The sequence below is a fragment of the Scyliorhinus canicula genome, chromosome 26, assembly GCF_902713615.1.
Source record: "Scyliorhinus canicula chromosome 26, sScyCan1.1, whole genome shotgun sequence".
Lineage (NCBI taxonomy): Eukaryota > Metazoa > Chordata > Chondrichthyes > Carcharhiniformes > Scyliorhinidae > Scyliorhinus > Scyliorhinus canicula.
In genome coordinates this window covers 16559279-16578466 of record NC_052171.1, presented here as the reverse complement: position 1 = coordinate 16578466, position 19188 = coordinate 16559279, and the positions used below count along the sequence as shown (strand labels likewise).

The following is a 19188-nucleotide window of genomic DNA, read 5'->3' as shown; positions in this document are numbered from 1 at the left end:
CCACGAAACAGAGAGACACACCCACCGAAACAGTGAGAAAGAGGCAGCCAACCTCAGAAAAAGTTCAGCTGGAGTTGAAGTGAAGGAAAAAGCCAGTTTGTGCAAAAGATGATTTTCTTTGCAGAACTGAAAACTATTCCCAAGTCCAAGTCACTTAGTCCATACGTTAATGTCATCACTGGCTACATTTGACCAATAGATTTACAGTTGTTGTTTGGGAAACGGAGGGGTCTCGTATCGACTTTAGAATTATGAGAAAAATAGATGCTTTTGGGTTTCCAGTCTTCCAGGGGCTGACTGCTTACTGTAAAAGTATACGACTGTTCTTGTAGTGCTTCACTACCATTTTCTACATTCATAAATACTTTTATTGTTGCTTAACGAAAGAGAGGTTTGCATTCTCACTGTTTCCGCAAACTACATCTACATCCATGAAAGCAATACACAACGCAAAAATAGTATTTGAGGTTGGAACACTCTCGCACATAACGATAGTGGGGTTTCAAAACAGAGTTATCACAACTAAATCAACCAACCCCTTAGATACTTCAAGAATGTCACTGACAGCCAAGCCAAGTAAGGCAGCAGCTTCCACAAGACGACGGATGGGCTACAAGTCAATATTTAATTGCTATGTTGATCAGAATTCAGCTGGCTTAATTGATGCAGTTAGATAGATAGAGATAGAGAAATACAGCACAGAACAGGCCCTTCGGCCCACGATGTTGCGCCGAACTTTTGTCCTAGGTTAATCATAGAATTTTGGACAATTTTTCATGGCCAATCCACCCAACCTGCACATCTTTGGACTGTGGGAGGAAACCTGAGTACCCGGAGGAAACCCACGCAGTCACGGGGAGGATGTGCAGACTCCACACAGACAGTGACCCAAGTCGAAATCGAACTTGGGACCCTGGAGCTGTGAAGCAATTGTGCTATCCACAATGCTACCGTGCTGTCTCTCTCTCTCTCCCTGTGTTTCCCAGTCAGAGGAATCATACTGTTTAGGATGTTTCAGACACATGTTAAAACAGGTGCTTCATCACTTGCATAGGTGTTAATATTTTGCTCATCTGCTGCCGAAATCCCTCATTTATGCCATCATTATCTTGGGACTCAACTCCTTGAACACACTCCTGGCTGGTATCCCACATTCTCTGCTCAGTCAACCCAACATCACCCAAAACTCTGCTGCCCATGTCTTAACTCACAGGTCTCATTCTCCTCTCACCCTTGTTCTGACTCACCAACTGTGGCTCCTCGACAAGCATCATCCTTGGTTTCAAATCCCTCCTTGACTTGACCCTCCCCATCTCTGCAACCTTCAAACTCGCAACCCTCCATGATGTCTATGTTCTGCAATTCTGGCCTCTTCGATACTCCTGATTTTAATGACTCCACCATTGGCGGTTGTGCCTTCAGCTGCCCAGGCTTCAAGCTCTGCAATTTCCTCCAAACACCTCTCCGCCTCTGCCTCCCTCAAGAAACTACTTCATATCCACCTCTGACCATGCTTTTGACCATCTGACTTAATACCTCTTTTGAGGCTCGGTGTCATATTTTGCTTTATCGTATTCCTGCAAAACATTCTGGGACCTGAAGTTCAGAGTAGTGGACGTCTGATTTTAGTTTCCATTTTGTGGTCTATTTAGTAAAAAAAGGTGATAGACCTCAGTCTGGGGAATGGAACACTTTTCCAATTCACACACCCAAGCCTCAGGACATCAGCATCAAGGTAGTTTGGTCTCGAGTGACAGGGAAAAAGTGCAATTTAAGCACAGTGATAATCCCGCAGAGCTCCGTGGCCATCAGCCTAATCCTTCAAATCTCTAGCTATATATTGACAAGACTGGAAAGCCAGTTTAAGCTAAATTAAACAGATCACAGAAAAGTAGCTTAAAATATATGACATGAGGGCAGCATGGTGGCACAGTGAGTTAGTGCTGCTGCCTCACGGTGCTGAGGTCCCAGGTTCGATCCCAGCTCTGGGTCACTGCCCGTGCACCGGGCTTAATATTTTGCTCATCTCATCTCATCTGCTGCCAAAATGCCACATTCTCCACGTGTCTGCGTGGGTGTCGCTTTCATAACCCAAAGATATGCAGGGTAGGTGGATTGGCCACGCTAAATTGCCCCTTAATAGGCCCCGAAGCGTGGAGGCCTGGATCAATGATATGGCGGGGTTCATTAAATTGGAGAGGGTGAAATTTGCCCTGAGAGGATCAGTACAAGGGTTTTTCAGGCGGTGGCAGCCTTTCTTGGACTTCCTGGCGCAACGGTAGGGAAATAGGCCGACAGCAGCAGCAACCCGGAGGGGGGGGGGGACTGGGTTCATGGGTCTGTGGGATGTGGCGGGTGCTATCTCTTTCCCTTTTGTTGTTTGGGTGATCTTTTGTTTTTTTTCTTTTTCCTTTTGTTTGAAGTTGCTCTTGAAGTTGGGGGGGTATTGTTCTTGGGGTGTTACCGCGGTTGTTTGTTAATAGAATTAAGATGTTTATATTTTGTAAAAATTTCAATAAAATTTATTTTAAAATTTTTTTTTTTAAATTGCCCCTTAATTGGAAAAAATGAATTGGGTACTCTAAATTTCTAAAATAAATAAACAACTATGTATGACAAAGCGTAACAACGTGTTTCAACTCACTGGCAGCCACCCTTAAGGCTAAAGAGGAAAATTGTTCATATTTGACATGCAAAAATGTGAAAGGAAACCTATTGCAGTGCAACTGATGGACTTTGCCAGCTAAGTGCCCGGCCATGTGAACCACAAAGGTCACTTGTTGCAATAGAACAAAATGTTCATTTCAAGCTGTACCACATATGCTCAGTCTCAAGAACCTGCTTTTTCTTCAAAGTTAGTTTTTATCAGTCATAACTCATTACTGAAAGCTATTTGACTAGTCATATTACTTCACTTGTAAAAAACTGATGGGGTTTTTAAAAAGCTTCTGCTGCAACTCTCCATGAAAGCACAATATGTTATTTAATATTGCAGCCTAACAACGTTGAAGAGATGCGGTTTACTCACCTTCTCTTTAGAAGAGAGCGTGGGATGAATAAACTTCCTGTAAATCATGCTGGCACCCTTAGTGTATGGGGACAAAAGCCATACAACAAAAGCAACCTTGATTTCATAATAGAAGGGGAACCTGCAGGTGAGAGAATTTCAGGTCAGTTATCAACTAACAACGACACATCATTATTAGAAAATAGTGTTCTACCTTCCATAACATTATTAGGCAGATGGCAGATTAACATTAATTCACCAGGTGGAGGAAGATGAATGTATTCAAGTTTGGTTACAACACAGAATTTGATAACTACTTGAAGTTAATACCTAAAATCTCATTTTTATGATCAGCATTCACCTATTTATGGCAGCTCCTCTTCAATATCTTCAGCTAACAGACTTTAGACAAGTGCACAAGGTTACACATCAGAATAGATGTGACAAAGGAAGGATGCGCAAAATTCACGTGGCTGGCCTTTTGCCTGGGTTGCCAGAGAAAGTAGCACTGCCATTGACCATTTGCTTCAGGGGCAGCAGAGTCTTGCCTCATAGGTTAAACCTACTTGGGTAATTTGCTTGCTGCCAGTCCATTTCATCCATAATGATCTCATGTCCAGATCTACTGTTTAAGTCCTACTATGATATTGAAGCAGCTTTAATACCCCATCTGGCACAAACTTCATGTCAAGATGCACATTTCAGAAAAAGTTGTATAGCTTTACCCCTCTTCACCCCGATCAAATCTCTTGAATCCCTCACTCTCCCACCAAATCACGTCAAAGGTGACAATCTCTCAGCAAACTTCAACACATTGAAGGTAGTTTACAACTTACCAGGAAATAAATATGTCCGTGAAGGTTTCTATTGTTGTGAAGATTGCAAACACAATCCAATACATCATCCATCGGACCTAAGGAGAAATCAGATGTCTTAGTTGCACGGTCAACAGAACACAAGATTGCTCTCCAAACAACAGAGTCTAAGTTCCTATTGCCTTAAATTACATGGATGTGGAAAGCAGAGTAAACAACTTTTGAGCAAAAGACTCAAAAGACCGTAAGGGGGCCTCACGGTAGCATGGTGGTTAGCATCAATGCTTCACAGCTCCAGGGTCCCAGGTTCGATTCCCGGCTGGGTCACTGTCTGTGTGGAGTCTGCACGTCCTCCCCGTGTGTGCGTGGGTTTCCTCCGGGTGCTCCGGTTTCCTCCCACAGTCCAAAGATGTGCAGGTTAGGTGGATTGGCCATGCTAAATTGCCCGTAGTGTAAGGTTAATGGGGGGGATTGTTGGGTTACGGGTATACGGGTTACGTGGGTTTAAGTAGGGTGATCATTGCTCAGCACAACATCGAGGGCCGAAGGGCCTGTTCTGTGCTGTACTGTTCTATATCCAAGGAGTAAAGGGAATAACGGGTCCAGCTTCTATCAGTGATTATCATGGCCTGTTCACTCAGTTACTTACCCGTGGGAATGCTGTACCTTTCTCACCCGATCATCCAACTTGAGCGAGGTCAAAAAGCTGCAGGTAAGCAGCTTCCCGAGCTAATTTGTCAAGGACCATAGAACTGAAGGTCAGGGATGATGCGCCCCCCCCCCCCCCCCCCCCCCCTTTTAAAGCACTTTTCCAAAGTGGCCAGCCAAAAGCTACAATGGTTGTTTTCTTCAATAGTCAATTTGCTTTTGACGTTTCCTATACTCACAAAAACACCATAAATACATGGCTGCAGCGACATCACAGCAGAAGCTGTTGACATACGTAACTGAACAATTCAATCATCCAAAAAGACAATGTCCGTTAGGTCAAAATAGTTGTAAGGTTTGTGTGGATTTCATCCTGGGTAGCAATCGAGGCTTTGCAGCGAAGTTCAGAATCTATTGGCCATGGGGTTGAGCGAGAAACTGACAGAGCCATCGACTGAAACCATTGCCTGTCAAGGAGGGATGAGGATGACATCAGCCTTTGCCGAGATGCCCGAAATTGAAAAGGGATGGCACTCACCGTCAACGAATGGGGCGGACATTGAAGACAGTGGACAATGAACAATGATCAGGAAACGTGAGCACTGTTTTTAGCTAATCTGCAGAGTTGTTAACCTTGTTAGTGTCATGTTGATGGAAGCAGAAAAGGCAAGATTATAAAAACTTTGAATGCAGATAATATTGGCAACGGTAGCACAGTGGTTTGCATTGTTGCTTCACAGCTCCAGGGTCCCAGGTTCGATTCCCGCTTGGGTCACTGTCTGTGCAGAGTCTGCACATTCTCCCAGTGTCTGCGTGGGTTTCCTCCGGGTGCTCTGGTTTCTTCCCACAAGTCCTGAAAGACGTGCTTGTTCAGTGAATTGGACATTCTGAATTCTCCCTCTGTGTACCCGAACAGGTGCCGGAATGTGGCGACTGGGGGCTTTTTAAAGTACGATCATTGTAGTGTCAATGCAAGTCTACTTGTGACAATAATGAAGATTATTATTGTAACAGAGCGGCAAATTATGACCAACTGAACAAGTAGAGGATTGATCTGTGTGTTGAGCCCTTCTAAACCACAAAAGGTCATTGCTGCACTCTACCCAGTACTGCAACAACTTTGGGGAAGTAATTTCGCAGAGCCAGGGCACAGGTGAATTGGAACACCGCCACCTGGAGGCTCTCCGACAAGCTACATAATATCCTGACATTTGATTTGATTTATTATTGTCACATGTATTAGTATACAGTGAAAAGTTTCTTGCATGCTGTCGAAAAATGCATACCAAACATAGGGACGGAAAGAGAGACAGCAGAATATAATGTTACAGTCATAACTAGGGTGCAGAGAAAATATCAACTTCATACGAGGTAGGTCCATTCAAAGGTCTGATGGCAGTAGGGAAGAAGCTGCTCGAGTCGGTTGGTACGTGACCTCAAACTTTGGTACCTTTTTGCTGACGGAAGAAGGTGGAAGAGAGCATGTCTAGGGTGCGTGGGGTCCTCAATTATGCTGGTTGCCTTTCCGAGGCAGCGGGAATTGTAGACAGTCAATGGATGGGAGGCTAGTTTGCGTGATGGACTGGGCTACATTCATGACCTTTTGTAATTTCCTGTGATCTTGGGCAGAGCAGGATCCATACCAAGCTGTGATACACCCAGAAAGAATGCTTTCTATGGTGCATCTGTAGAAGTTGGAGAGAGTCGTTGGAGAGAGTAGTTGACATGCCAAATTTCCTTCGTCTTCTGAGAAAGTAGAGTCGATGATGGGCTTTCTTAACTATAGTGTCGGCATGGGGGTACCAGGACAGGTTGTTGGTGATCTGGATACCTAAAAACATGAAGCTCTCGACCCTTTCTACTTCATTCCCATTGATGGAGACAGGGGCATGTTCTCCACTGCGCTTCCTGAAGTTGATGACAATCTCCATCGTTTTGTTGACATCGAGGGAGAGATATTGTCGTCATACTAGTTCACCAGATTCTTGATCTCATTTCTGTATTCTGTCTCATCATTGTTTGAAATCCGACCCACTACTGTGGTGTCATCAGCAAATTTGAAAATCGAGTTGGAAGGAAATTTAGCCACAGTCATAAGTGTTTAAGGAGTATAGTAGGGGGCTGAGGACACAAGCCTTGTGGGGTGCCGGTGTTAAGGATGATCGTGAAAGAGGTGTTGTTGCCTATCCTTACAGATTATGGCCTGTGAGTTAGAAAGTTCAGAATCCAGTTGCAGAGGGAGGAGACGAGACCAAGGCCACAGAGTTTGGAGATGAGTTTCGGAGGAATGATGGTGTTTAAGGCTGAGCTGTAGTCAATAAATAGGAGTCTGACATAGGTGTCTTTGTTATCTAGATGTTCCAGGGTAGAGTGCAGGGCCATGGAGATGGCATCTGCTGTGGACCTGTTGCAGTGGTAGGCGAACTGTAGTGGATCAAGGCAATCTGGGAGGCTGGAGTTGATTCATGCCATGACTAACCTTTCGAAGCACTTCATGATGATGGATGTCAGAGCCATTGGACGATACTCATTAAGGTACCCTGCTTGACGGACTTCTATGACCAGCTAAGTCGCACGTTTGGCTGCTCCGGTGAGGAAGGTGTTTTCGGGCCGATTGGAAGGCCCCTAACGGCGCTGGAACGGCGATTCCCGGTGGGGGAAGGTTCCCAGAGGAGAACCCTGAAAAATTTATGGTCGTTACCCGAAGTGGGGCAGGAAAAAAAGCGGCAGCAGCTCCCCGAAAAAAGCGGGGGAAGAAATCCAAAATGGCGGCCGGCGGCGCACCCGAGGACTGGAGGAAATGGGCGGAGGAGCAGCAGGCCGTTCTCCTGCGCTTCTTCACGGAGCTGAAAGTGGAGCTGCTGGAGTCGATGAACGCGACGACCACCAGGCTGATGGGGGCACAGGTGACCCAAGAGGCGTCAATTCGGGAGCTGCAGCAGGAGATGGCTGTGAGGGAGGAGGAGGCCACGGTCCTCGTGGGAAAGGTGGAGGTGCACGAGGCACGCCACCTGAGATGGCAAAACCGACTGGAGGAGATGGATACCCGCATGAGGCGGAAAAACCTGAGGATCCTGGGCCTGGCAGAAGGGCTGGAGGGGTCGGACCTCCCAAGGTATGTGGCAGAAATGCTGGGCTCACTGATGGGGGCAGGGGCCGTCCCTTCGCCCCTGGAACTGGAGGAGGCCTACAGAGTAATGGCCAGGAAGCCAAGAGCAAACGAACCCCCGAGGGCGGTGCTGGTTTGGTTCCAGCGATTCAGTGACCGGGAGAGGGTGCTGAGGTGGGCCAAGAGAGAGAGGAGCAGCAAATGGGAGAACTCGACGGGGGGGGGGCTACCGGGTTGCTGCTGAAAAGGCCAGGGAGGAGAAGTTGAGGACCGGAGGGGTGGGGGGGGGGGGGGGGCGGGGCGCCATCGCCATGGGGAGCGGGTCAGAAAGGGAGGGCTGACTCGGGGCGAGCAGGTGACAGGATATGGCTAGTCGGCAGGGGAAAGGGGCGGGCTGCCCTTCGACCCGGCTGATCACTTGGAATGTGAGGGGGCTGAATGGGCCGGTCAAGAGAACGAGAGTAATCTCGCATTTGAAGGGACTGAAGGCGGATGTAGCAATGCTACAAGAGACCCATTTGAAGGTGGCGGACCAGGTCCGCCTGAGAAGGGGGTGGGTGGGACAGGTGTTCCACTCAGGACTGGACGCAAAGAACCGGGGGGGTGGCGATCCTGGTAGGGAAGAGGGTGTCGTTCGTGGCGGCGGAGGTGGTGGCGGATAAAGAGGGTAGATATGTCATGGTGAAGGGTAGGCTACAGGGGGAGAAAGTGGTGATGGTTAATGTGTATGCCCCGAATTGGGACGACGCTGGCTTCATGAGGCGCCTACTGGGCCTCATTCCGGACCTGGAGGCAGGGGGCCTGGTCATGGGGGGGACTTCAACACAGTGCTGGACCCCGTGCTGGACAGATCGAGTTCAAGGACGAGTAGGAGGCCGGCAGCAGCAGAAGTGTTAAAGGGGTTTATGGAGCAGATGGGAGGGGTGGACCCCTGGAGGTTTGGGAGGCCGAGGGCGAGGGAGTATTCCTTTTTCTCCCATGTCCACAGAGTCTATTCTAGAATTGACTTTTTTGTATTGAGCAGGGGACTGATCCCGAAAGTACGGGAAGTGGAGTACTCGGCCATAGCGGTCTCAGACCACGCGCCACACTGGGTAGATTTGGAAATGGGGGAGGCGCGAGACCAGCGTCCGCTGTGGCGCCTGGATGTGGGGTTGCTGGCGGATGAGGAGGTGTGTAAGAGGGTCCGGAAGAGCATTGAAAGATATCTGGACATTAATGACACGGGGGAGGTGCAGGTGGGGATGGTATGGGAGGCCCTGAAGGCGGTGATCCGGGGGGAGCTGATCTCCATACGGGCACATAGGGAAAGGAGGGAGAGACAGGAGAGAGAGAGGCTGGTGGGGGAGCTTCTGGACGTGGATAGGAAATATGCGGAGACACCAGAGGAGGGGCTGTTGGGGGAACGGCGCAGTTTGCAGGCTAAGTTTGACCTGTTGACCACCAGAAAGGCGGAGACACAGTGGAGAAGGGCGCAGGGCGCGATTTATGAGTATGGGGAGAAGGCGAGTAGGATGTTGGCGCATCAGCTCCGCAAGCGGGATGCGGCTAGAGAAATTGGGGGAGTGAGGGAGAGGGGTGGGAACGTAGTGCAGAAGGGGCCAGAAGTAAATGGGGTTTTCAGAGACTTCTACAAGGAGCTGTATCGGTCAGAGCCGCCGACGAGGGGAGGGGGGATGGAGGGCTTCTTGAACAAATTGAGGTTCCCCAAGGTCCAAGAGGAGCTGGTAGAGGGGCTGGGGTCGCCGATAGGGTTAGAGGAGCTAGTCAAGGGGATTGGGCATATGCAGTCGGGGAAGGCGCCGGGGCCAGCCGGGTTCCCGGTGGAATTTTACAAAAAATATGCGGATTTGGTGGGCCCTGTGCTGGTACGAGCCTTCAACGAGGCATGGGAGGGGGGGGCTCTGCCCCCGACAATGTCGCAGGCACTGATCTCTCTGATCTTGAAGCGGGACAAGGACCCCGTGCAGTGTGGGTCATATAGGCCTATCTCGCTCCTGAATGTGGACGCCAAGCTGCTGGCAAAGATCCTGGCTACCAGGATAGAGGATTGTGTGCCAGGGGTGATACACGAGGACCAGACGGGTTTTGTGAAAGGGCGGCAGCTTAATACGAACGTGCGGAGACTGCTAAACGTCATCATGATGCCGGCAGTGGAGGGGGAGGCGGAGATAGTGGTGGCATTGGACGCGGAGAAAGCATTTGATAGGGTGGAGTGGAAGTACCTGTGGGAGACGCTGGAACGGTTTGGATTTGGGGAGGGATTTATTAAATGGGTGAAGCTGCTCTATTCGGCCCCGACGGCAAGTGTAGTGACGAATGGTAGGAGATCGGAGTATTTTGGGCTTCACCGGGGGACCAGACAGGGGTGCCCCTTGTCCCCCCTGCTCTTCGCACTGGCAATTGAACCGTTGGCGATGGCACTGAGGGGCTCAGGGGGGTGGAGAGGGCTAACAAGGGGCGGGGAGGAGCACCGGGTATCGCTATACGCGGACGACCTGCTGCTATACGTGGCAGACCCAGAAGGGGGAATGCCGGAGGTGATGGAACTGCTAGCAGAATTCGGGGACTTTTCGGGGTACAAGCTAAACTTGGGTAAGAGTGAGGTATTTGTGATACACCCAGGGGACCAGGAAGAGGGAATCGGGAGACTCCCGTTGAAGAGAGCAGGAAAGAGTTTTAGATATTTAGGGGTGCAGGTGGCAAGGAACTGGGGGACTCTCCACAAGTTGAACTTCTCCAGGCTGGTGGAACAGATGGAGGAGGAATTTAAAAGGTGGGACATGGTGCCGCTGTCGCTGGCGGGCAGAGTGCAGTCCGTTAAAATGACAGTCCTCCCGAGGTTTTTGTTTTTATTTCAGTGCTTGCCCATCTTCCTCCCTAGGGCCTTCTTCAAAAAGGTGACGAGCAGCATCATGAGCTACGTGTGGGCGCACTGCACCCCAAGGGTGAGGAGGGTCTTCTTGGAGCGGAGTAGGGATAGTGGAGGGCTGGCATTACCCAATCTTTCGGGGTATTACTGGGCGGCTAATGTATCGATGGTGCGCAAGTGGATGATGGAAGGGGAGGGGGCAGCTTGGAAACGAATGGAGAGGGCGTCCTGTGGCAACATAAGCCTGGGGGCCCTAGTAACGGCGCCATGGCCGCTCCCTCCCACGAGGTACACCACGAGCCCGGTGGTGGCGGCCACCCTCAAGATCTGGGGGCAGTGGAGGCGACACAGGGGGGAAGTGGGAGGTCTGATGGAGGCACCGTTAAGAGGGAACCATAGATTCATCCCGGGGAACATGGACGGGGGATTCCAGAGCTGGCACAGGGTGGGCATCAGGCAGCTGAGGGATCTGTTTGTAGATGGGAGGTTTGCGAGCCTGAGAGAGCTGGAGGAGAAATTCGGGCTCCCCCCGGGAAACGTGTTTAGACATTTGCAGGTGAAGGCATTTGCTAGACGCCAGGTGGAAGGGTTTCCCTTGCTCCCCAGTAGGGGGGCGAGCGATAGGGTGCTCTCGGGGGTCTGGGTCGGAGGGGGGAGGATATCGGACATATACAAAGTAATGCAGGAGGCGGAGGAGGCATCAGTAGAGGAGCTGAAAGCCAAGTGGGAGGGGGAGCTGGGAGAGCAGATAGAGGATGGGACATGGGCTGATGCCCTGATGAGGGTTAATTCTTCCTCCTCGTGTGCGAGGCTTAGCCTCATTCAATTTAAGGTGCTACATAGAGCCCATATGACGGGGACAAGGATGAGTCGGTTCTTTGGGGGTGAGGACAGATGTGTCAGGTGTTCGGGAAGTCCAGCGAACCATGTCCATATGTTTTGGGCATGTCCGGCACTGGAGGAGTTCTGGAAGGGGGTGGCAAGGACGGTGTCGAGGGTGGTGGGATCCAGGGTCAAACCAGGATGGGGACTAGCGATCTTTGGGGTTGGGGTGGAGCCGGGGGTACAGGAGGCGAGAGAGGCCGGAGTACTGGCCTTTGCGTCCCTAGTTGCGCGAAGAAGGATACTAATACAGTGGAAGGACGCGAGGCCTCCAAGCGTGGAAACTTGGATTAATGACATGGCAAGCTTTATTCAGTTGGAAAGGGTCAAATTCGCCCTGAGGGGGTCGGTACAAGGGTTCTTCAGGCGGTGGCAGCCTTTCCTCGACTTTTTGGCTCAGAGATAGGGTACAGAGGTCGCAGCAGCAGCAACCCGGGAGGGGGGGGTGGCAACGGGTGTGGTGGGTTATTTACGGTTGTAATGCGGGCAAATTTGTTCGCAGCTCATGTTTGATGTTGATTGTTGCTTTGTTTGTTTTTGGGGAGGGGGGAGGGACAACGCGCGCGAGAGTTCGGGCGGGGGGGGATATTTGTTAAGAGGGAATATTTTGTAATATTCTATAGTTAGTTGGGGTAAATATTTTCATGTAAAAAATTTTTTCAATAAAAATTATTTTAAAAAAAGGTACCCTGCTTGGCTTCTTTTGGTACAGGGATGATAGTCGTCTTCTTGAAGCAGATAGGGACCGCAGATTGTTGTAAAGAGAGGTTGAAGATGTCTGCGAATACCCCTGCCAGCTAATCCACACAAGACCTGAGTGCCCGTCCGGGTACCCCATCCAGGCCAGTGGCTTTCCATGGGTTGACCTTCGAGAAGGCTGCTCTGACGTCTGCAATGGTGACCTCGGATGCAAGTTCATCCGAGGCTTCCAGGGTGGAGGGCTTGCTCTCGCTGACCTCTTGCTCAAAGCGGACATAGAATGCGTTGAGCTCATCAGGGAGGGGTGCATTGGAGCCAGTGATTTTACATGCCTGCATCTTGTAGCCAGTTACGTCTTGCAAACCTCGCTACCGTCGGCGGGGATCCGTGTGGCTAGCCTGGGACTCGAGCATGGTCCGGAACTGTCTTTTGGCATCTTTGATGGATTTCCTTCGATCATATCTGGCTTTCTTGTATAGGTCAGGGTCATCTGACTTGAACGCCTCAGACCTAGACTTCAGCAAGCAATGGGGTAGCCCTGTTCATCCAGGGTTTCCGGTTGGGAAACACATGGATTTGTTTCTTTGGCACAGTCTTCTACATTCTTACTAATGAAGTCAGTTACTGTAATGGCATAGTCATTCAGGCTATGTGAAGAGTTTTTAAACACTGACCAGTCCACTGACTCTAAGCAGTCCCATCAGAGATCATCCGATTCCTCAGACCAACAATGCACGACTTTCTTTGACAGATTCTCTCGCTTCAGTTTTTGCTTATAAGCTGGGAGCAGGAGCACAGCCTTGTGGTCAGATTTGCCAAAGTGTGTCAATGGGAGAGGAGCGGGCCTGTGCAGTATGGTTCGATTGAAGTATTGATTCTACGTTGTTGTTTGCACATTTTTGCCTTTTTTGCTTTCTTTTTGTTGTTGTCTGTAACTGTTTACAATGCCAAAAAATACCTCAATTAAATTGTTTGTTAAAAATAAAAGATTTGCCAAAGTGTGGGCGGGCATGTTTGATATTTGTATGGCAGTGGTCCATGATGTTTGGGCCTCTGGTGGAACAGGTGACATGTTGGTGGTAACTTGGTAGTACGCTCGAGCTTGGTCTGGTTCAAGTCCCCAGCTGCAATGAACAAGGCCTCGGGAAGGCATTGGGACAATATCGTAACCGTCTCTGGTTCACAATGGTGGAACTTCCTTCGAGAAACAGCATTGTGGGTGTACCTGCACCACATGACCTGCAGTGATTTACGGAGGCGGCTCACCATCAGCACCACAAGGACAATTAGGGACGGGCAATAAACGCTGGCCGAGGCATCGACACCCGCACTGCTTGGAAACTTTTTAAAGCCTCGACAACGTCATTTTGACCCACTGCACTGTCACATTGAAGTTGTCAGCATAAAGAAAGAATTTTTTGTTCCCTTCACTTTAAACATGCTGCAAACTGTCAACGGTTATAAAAATTAACAAGTTCATTTTTGAAAGATCATGCTTAGAAGTTTAGAGTAAGAAGTCTTACAACACCAGGTTAAAGTCCAACAGGTTTGTTTCAAACACGAGCTTTCGGAGCACGGCTCCTTCTTCAGGTCACCTGAAGAAGGAGCCGTGCTCCGAAAGCTCGTGTTTGAAACAAACCTGTTGGACTTTAACCTGGTGTTGTAAGACTTCTTACTGTGCTCACCCCAGTCCAACGCCGGCATCTCCACATCATAGAAGTTTAGAGTTCAGGCTTCAATAATATTCAGAGGTTATCAATTTCTTAGGAAGTCTGCTCCAACTGAGGCAATTGTTGTGTATTTACATAGTACACAAACACAAATAAAAACAAGAAGATTTTGCTTCACTTCTGGAGTTCAACTGGCTTTGATTTTAAACCAGATTTCACAGTACTGAAGGCAACACAACAATTGCATGAATTTCTGATTCTTAATCTTTTCCATCTGCTTATTTATTGCATTTGTTCAGATAAAAGAAAGCCACCTCTGTTACATTCGTTACAAACCACTAAAAATCAGAAAGCGTACCTCAGCCCGAGGGCTGTAAAAATCCGAGGGATTGAAATAAAGCTTCAGAATCGGCTTTCATTTTCATGTACTGCTATTCTGGTTTACCAAAGAGATAACTGACAGCAATTCACTGATTTGCTCATATTTCTGATTCAATTTGATTCTACTGTTCAAGGCAAGTTTGTGACTGCCATTTGTGCACATTTGGCTTCCCAGAGCACTTCCAGCTTTTTAAAAAAAAAAGTATTTTTATAAAGGTTTTGCAGAATTTTTCATAATAAAACAGGAGTAACCATAACAAAACAAACATGAGTGAACATTAACATAGTGCAAAAAGAGAATATACAATAACAATTAAATAGACATTATCCCACACGACCCAGTCTTCCCACACCATCCCAATGAAGCACTCACCACCCCCCTCCCCCCCACCCACCCCCATGGATTGCTGCTGACATTAAAATTTTTCCCAAGAAAGTCAACGAACGACTGCCACCTCCGAGAGAACCCTAGCGTAGACCCTCTGAAGGCAAACTTTATTTTCTCGAAGCTGAGAAACCCATGTCGGTAACCCAAGTCTCTACACTCAGGGGCTTCAAGTCCCTCCACATTAATAAAATCCGTCTCCGGGCTACTAGGGAGGCAAAGGCCAAGACGTCGGCCTCTTTCGCCCCCTGAACTCACAGGTCTTCTGACACTCCAAAGATCGCTATCTCTGGACTCGGCACCATCCGTCTGTTAAGCACCTTGGACATTGCCCTCGCGAACCCTTGCCAGAACACTCTAAGCTCCGGGCATGCCCAAAACATATGGACATGGTTTGCAGGGCTGCCCCTGCACCTCATACAACTTCTTCCCCAAAAAACTTGCTCATTCTCGCTGCCGTCATGTGTGCCCGGTGGACCACCTGAAATTGAATTAGACTGAGCCTGGCACACGAAGAGGAATTAACCCTGCCCAGGACCTCGCCCCACAGACCCACTTCCAACTCCTCACCAAGCTCCTCCTCCCACTTGCCCTTGAACTCCTCCACCGGGATTTCCTCTGCCTCCTGTAGTTCCTGGTAGATATCCGACACCTCCCCTCCCCCACACAGGTGCCAGAGACAACCCTGTCCTGTATCTTCATTGGCGGCAGTGTCGGAAAGGCCACTACCTGTTTTTTCAGGAAGGCTCGTACTTGTAGATATTTAAAGGCGTTTTCTGGCGGCAGATTAAATTTGTCCTCTAGCGCCTTCATTCTGGGAAAGCTTCCGTCTATGAACAGATCTCCCATCCTTCTGATGTCCGCCCTCTGCCAGCTCTGGAACCCACCATCCATCCTACCCGGCACAAACCTGTGATTGTTGCATATCGGGGTCTAGACCGACGCTCCCTCCACCGTCTTGTACCTCCTCCACTGTCCCCAGATCCGCAGTGTCGCCACCATAGAACATAGAACATAGAACAGTACAGCACAGAACAGGCCCTTCGGCCCTCGATGTTGTGCCGAGCAATGATCACCCTACTCAAACCCACATATCCACCCTATACCCGTAACCCAACAACTCCCCCCCTTAAACTTACTATTAGGACACTACGGGCAATTTAGAATGGCCAATCCACCTAACCCGCACATCTTTGGACTGTGGGAGGAAACCGGAGCACCCGGAGGAAACCCACGCACGCACGGGGAGGACGTGCAGACTCCACACAGACAGTGACCCAGCCGGGAACCGAACCTGGGACCCTGGAGCTGTGAAGCATTTATGCTAACCACCATGCTACCGTGCTGCCCACCACCACCGGATTGGTGGAGTGATGGGTCAGCGAGAACGGCAAAGGTGCCGTTATCAAAGCTCCCAGACTAGTACCGTTAATGACACCGCCTCCAGCTTCTCCCGTGCCACCGACCTCCCATCGCCCACTTCCTAATCATAGCTATATTGGGGGGGGGGGGGGGGGGGGGGGGGGGGGTTCGACAGCGCTCCAACAACAATCTCCTCACTCGCGGGGTCTTATTCGCCCACACAAAGCCCGTAATGATCCTACTCACCCACTTAAAAAAGGACTTGGGGATGAATGCATGCCCTCTGTACCCTTGACAATCTCCTCCAATTCAATCGGGGCACCCAGCCCCTCCACCAGGTCCTCTTCCACCTTTGGAAACCTCAACTGGTCCAAAAATTGCCTCATCCGTTCCGCTCCCGTCGGGGGCTCCGACTCGTATAGTTTACTATAGAATTCCTTAAAGACTCCGTTCACCCTCCCGGATCCAAGACGGTGTTACCCTCCTTATTCTTTACTCACCCGATTTCCCTGGCCGCCTCCCTCTTTCGCAGTTGGTGTGCCAGCATTCTACTCGCTTTCTCCCCATACTCACACACAGCCCCCCTTGCCTTCCTCAGCTGTGCTATCACTTTCCCTGTGGTCAGCAGTTCAAACTCCGCCTGCAGACTCCACCACTCCCTCAGTAGCCCCGCCTCGGGGGCCTCCGCGTATCTCCTGTCCACTTGGAGTATCTCCTCCACCAGTCTCTCCCTCTCTTTTCCCTATGGGATCGAATTGAGATGAGTTCCCCTCTGACAACTGCCTTCAGAGCCTTCCAGACCGTTGCCGCTGCTACCTCACCCGTATCGTTTGTTTCCAGGTAATCCTGGATGTTTCTGCTAATCCGCCCGCAAACCTCTTGGTCTGCCAGCAGCCTCACATCCAGTCTCCAGAGTGGGTGCTGCCCTCTCTCCCCACCAAGCCGCAGGTCCACCCAGTGCGGGGCATTGTCCGAGACCGTGATTGCTGAGTATTCTGTCCCCGCCACCTTTGGGATTAACGCCCTGCTCAAGACAAAGAAGTCTTTGCAGGAATAAATCTTATGAACGTGGGTGAAAAAAAAAAAAAAGAGAACTTCGCTCTCGGTCGCGCGAACCTCCAGGGATCCACCCCCCTCATCTGCTCCATAAAACCTTAGCCACTGCTGGTCGCTTCCCTGTCCTGGACTTCGACTAGTCCAACTCGGGGTTGATGACTGTGTTCAAGTCTCCCACCACGATCAGGTGGTGTGACTCTAAGTTCGGAATTTTGCCTAGCATGCGTCTCATAAATTCCACATCATCCCAATTCGGAGCATAGACGTTCACAAACAACACCCGGACCCCCTCCCACTTTCCACTCCATTATATACCTGCCCCTCTTACCTGCCACAATTCTCCCAGCCTCGAATGCCACACCCTTACAGATCAGATTGCTACCCCCCTGGTCTTCGAATCCAGCCCCGAATGGGACACCTGGCCTACCCATCCCTTTCTCGCGATCAGCGAGCTTTAAATGTGTCTCCTGAAGCATTGCTACGTCTGCCTTTAACCCCTTTAGATGCGCGAACACGCACGCTCTTTTGACCGGCCCACTCAACTCCTCACATTCCACGTGATCAGCCTGGACGGGGGGCTAACTCTCTCTCTCTCTCCCCCCCCGCCCCCTGCCGACTAGCCATCGCCCTTTCTTGGCCAACCTCGAGCCCGCGCACTTCGCTTCCTCGAGGGCCCCCACAGGGAGCCGCCGCATCCGACCCTCAATTGGTACCCCTCAATTGATACCTCCTCTGTCAGCAAAGCAGCACCCCCCCCCCCCCCAAAACAGCCCCACGACCCAAAACCCCTCGCTAAGCATCAGCTGGGCACTTGCTCACCCCCCACTACGCTCCTGGAGTCAACTGACCCATGCTGACCCTGGCAGCTCCCACCTCTGGCGCCGATCAGACTGTTGCCTCATTGTCCGGACCCTTCTCCCCAAGTGAATAAACCAATTAAACTACCTCTCCAGCCCCAGTGAGTAAAAGGTAATACGAAACAACAAAATAAACAGAAGACACTGGGCCCCCTCCCCCCTCCGTATCTCAACTTTGCCGAAAACACTGCACCCTCCAGCCACCACCACAGCCCGTACACGCACCCAACATTGCATACAATCTTATATTAGAAACGGTACCGTGTTACCCAGCCCCACCGCCGCATTCCACCAAAGCTTAACTGTCCTTTAATTCGAGCCACTTCCAGCTTTTCAAGCTGTCCGATCACAATAAAGGCCAGATCACCAAGGTAGGGGAAGGAAAAATTCGATGAAAAAAATGCAATTTAAGAAAAGGATGTCTTTTTGATGCTTCACCAACTGAATTTTTGAGTTTGCGCATGTCCTATTCAAAGAGACATGAAGACAATACATCATTCTGGTCTGCAGCAAATTTATTTCAGTTGTTAATCTTGTTTAACAGGAAACTGTGAGGGAGGCTTCTCAAGCAGACATGCTTGGATGTCCCCCCAGAGGGAGGAACCCAAATAACCCAGCTCAGTACTCAAGGCAGGTTTGCATGTCAAGCAGGCAACTCGCAAGCACCAGGACCAGAGTGTAAGCTGAAACTATTTGCAGAGGGAGGACTGAAAATAAACTTTAAGCTTTACTGAAGAGGTGTGAAACTGCCCGTATTGCTAAATCTTCTGTCACCCAACGTTGGAAATAGCTCGAGTATTCCACCAATTCATTTACGGAGCGAGAGAAATCAGATCTCAGCCAGTCCTACATTATAGCCCATCTTGCCAACCACGATGGGCTTATAACAATAATAATCTTTATTATTGTCACAAGTAGACTTACATTAACGCTGCAATGAAGTTACTGTGAAAAGCCCGAGTCGCCACATTCCGGCACCTGTTCAGGTACACAGAGGGACAATTCAGAATGTTCAATTCACCAACAGCACGTCTTTTGGGACTTGTGGGAGGAAACCGGAGCAAACCCACACAGACACGGGGAGTACGAGCAGACTCGCACAGACAGTGATCCAAGCCGGGAATTGAACCTGGGACCCTGCTGCTGTGAAGCACCAGTGCTAACCACTGTGCTACCATGCCACCCACGCTCCCATATCCAGCATGCCAAGTCTCTATTCTTAGATAAAGTGTCACGTTTTACAATAAAACAAAGTAAATTACAGCACAGAACAGGCGCTTCAGCCCTCGAAGCCTGCACAGACCATGATGCCCACCTGAACTAAAATCCCTATCCCTTCCGGGGACCGTATCGCTCTATTACCATCCTATTCATGTATTTGTCAAGACGCCCTAATAAGCGTCATTATCGTATCTCCTTCCACGATCTCCCCTGGCAGAGGGTTC

General features: G+C 49.9%; 1 protein-coding gene across 4 annotated transcripts in view; it reads right to left on the bottom strand.

Annotated features, from left to right (window-relative positions):
- LOC119957300 (receptor expression-enhancing protein 1-like) overlaps nt 1-19188 on the bottom strand; it is a 433776-nt gene that overhangs the window by 9924 nt on the left and 404664 nt on the right. For all 4 annotated transcript variants that reach the window (XM_038785148.1, XM_038785146.1, XM_038785147.1 and 1 more), the window contains 2 exons: nt 3844-3920; nt 3029-3149 (listed from right to left, as the gene is read on the bottom strand). In XM_038785148.1, the coding sequence (XP_038641076.1) occupies nt 3029-3149; nt 3844-3911 (189 nt within the window). In that variant the 5' untranslated portion in view covers nt 3912-3920. The remainder of the gene's footprint in view (nt 1-3028; nt 3150-3843; nt 3921-19188) is intronic.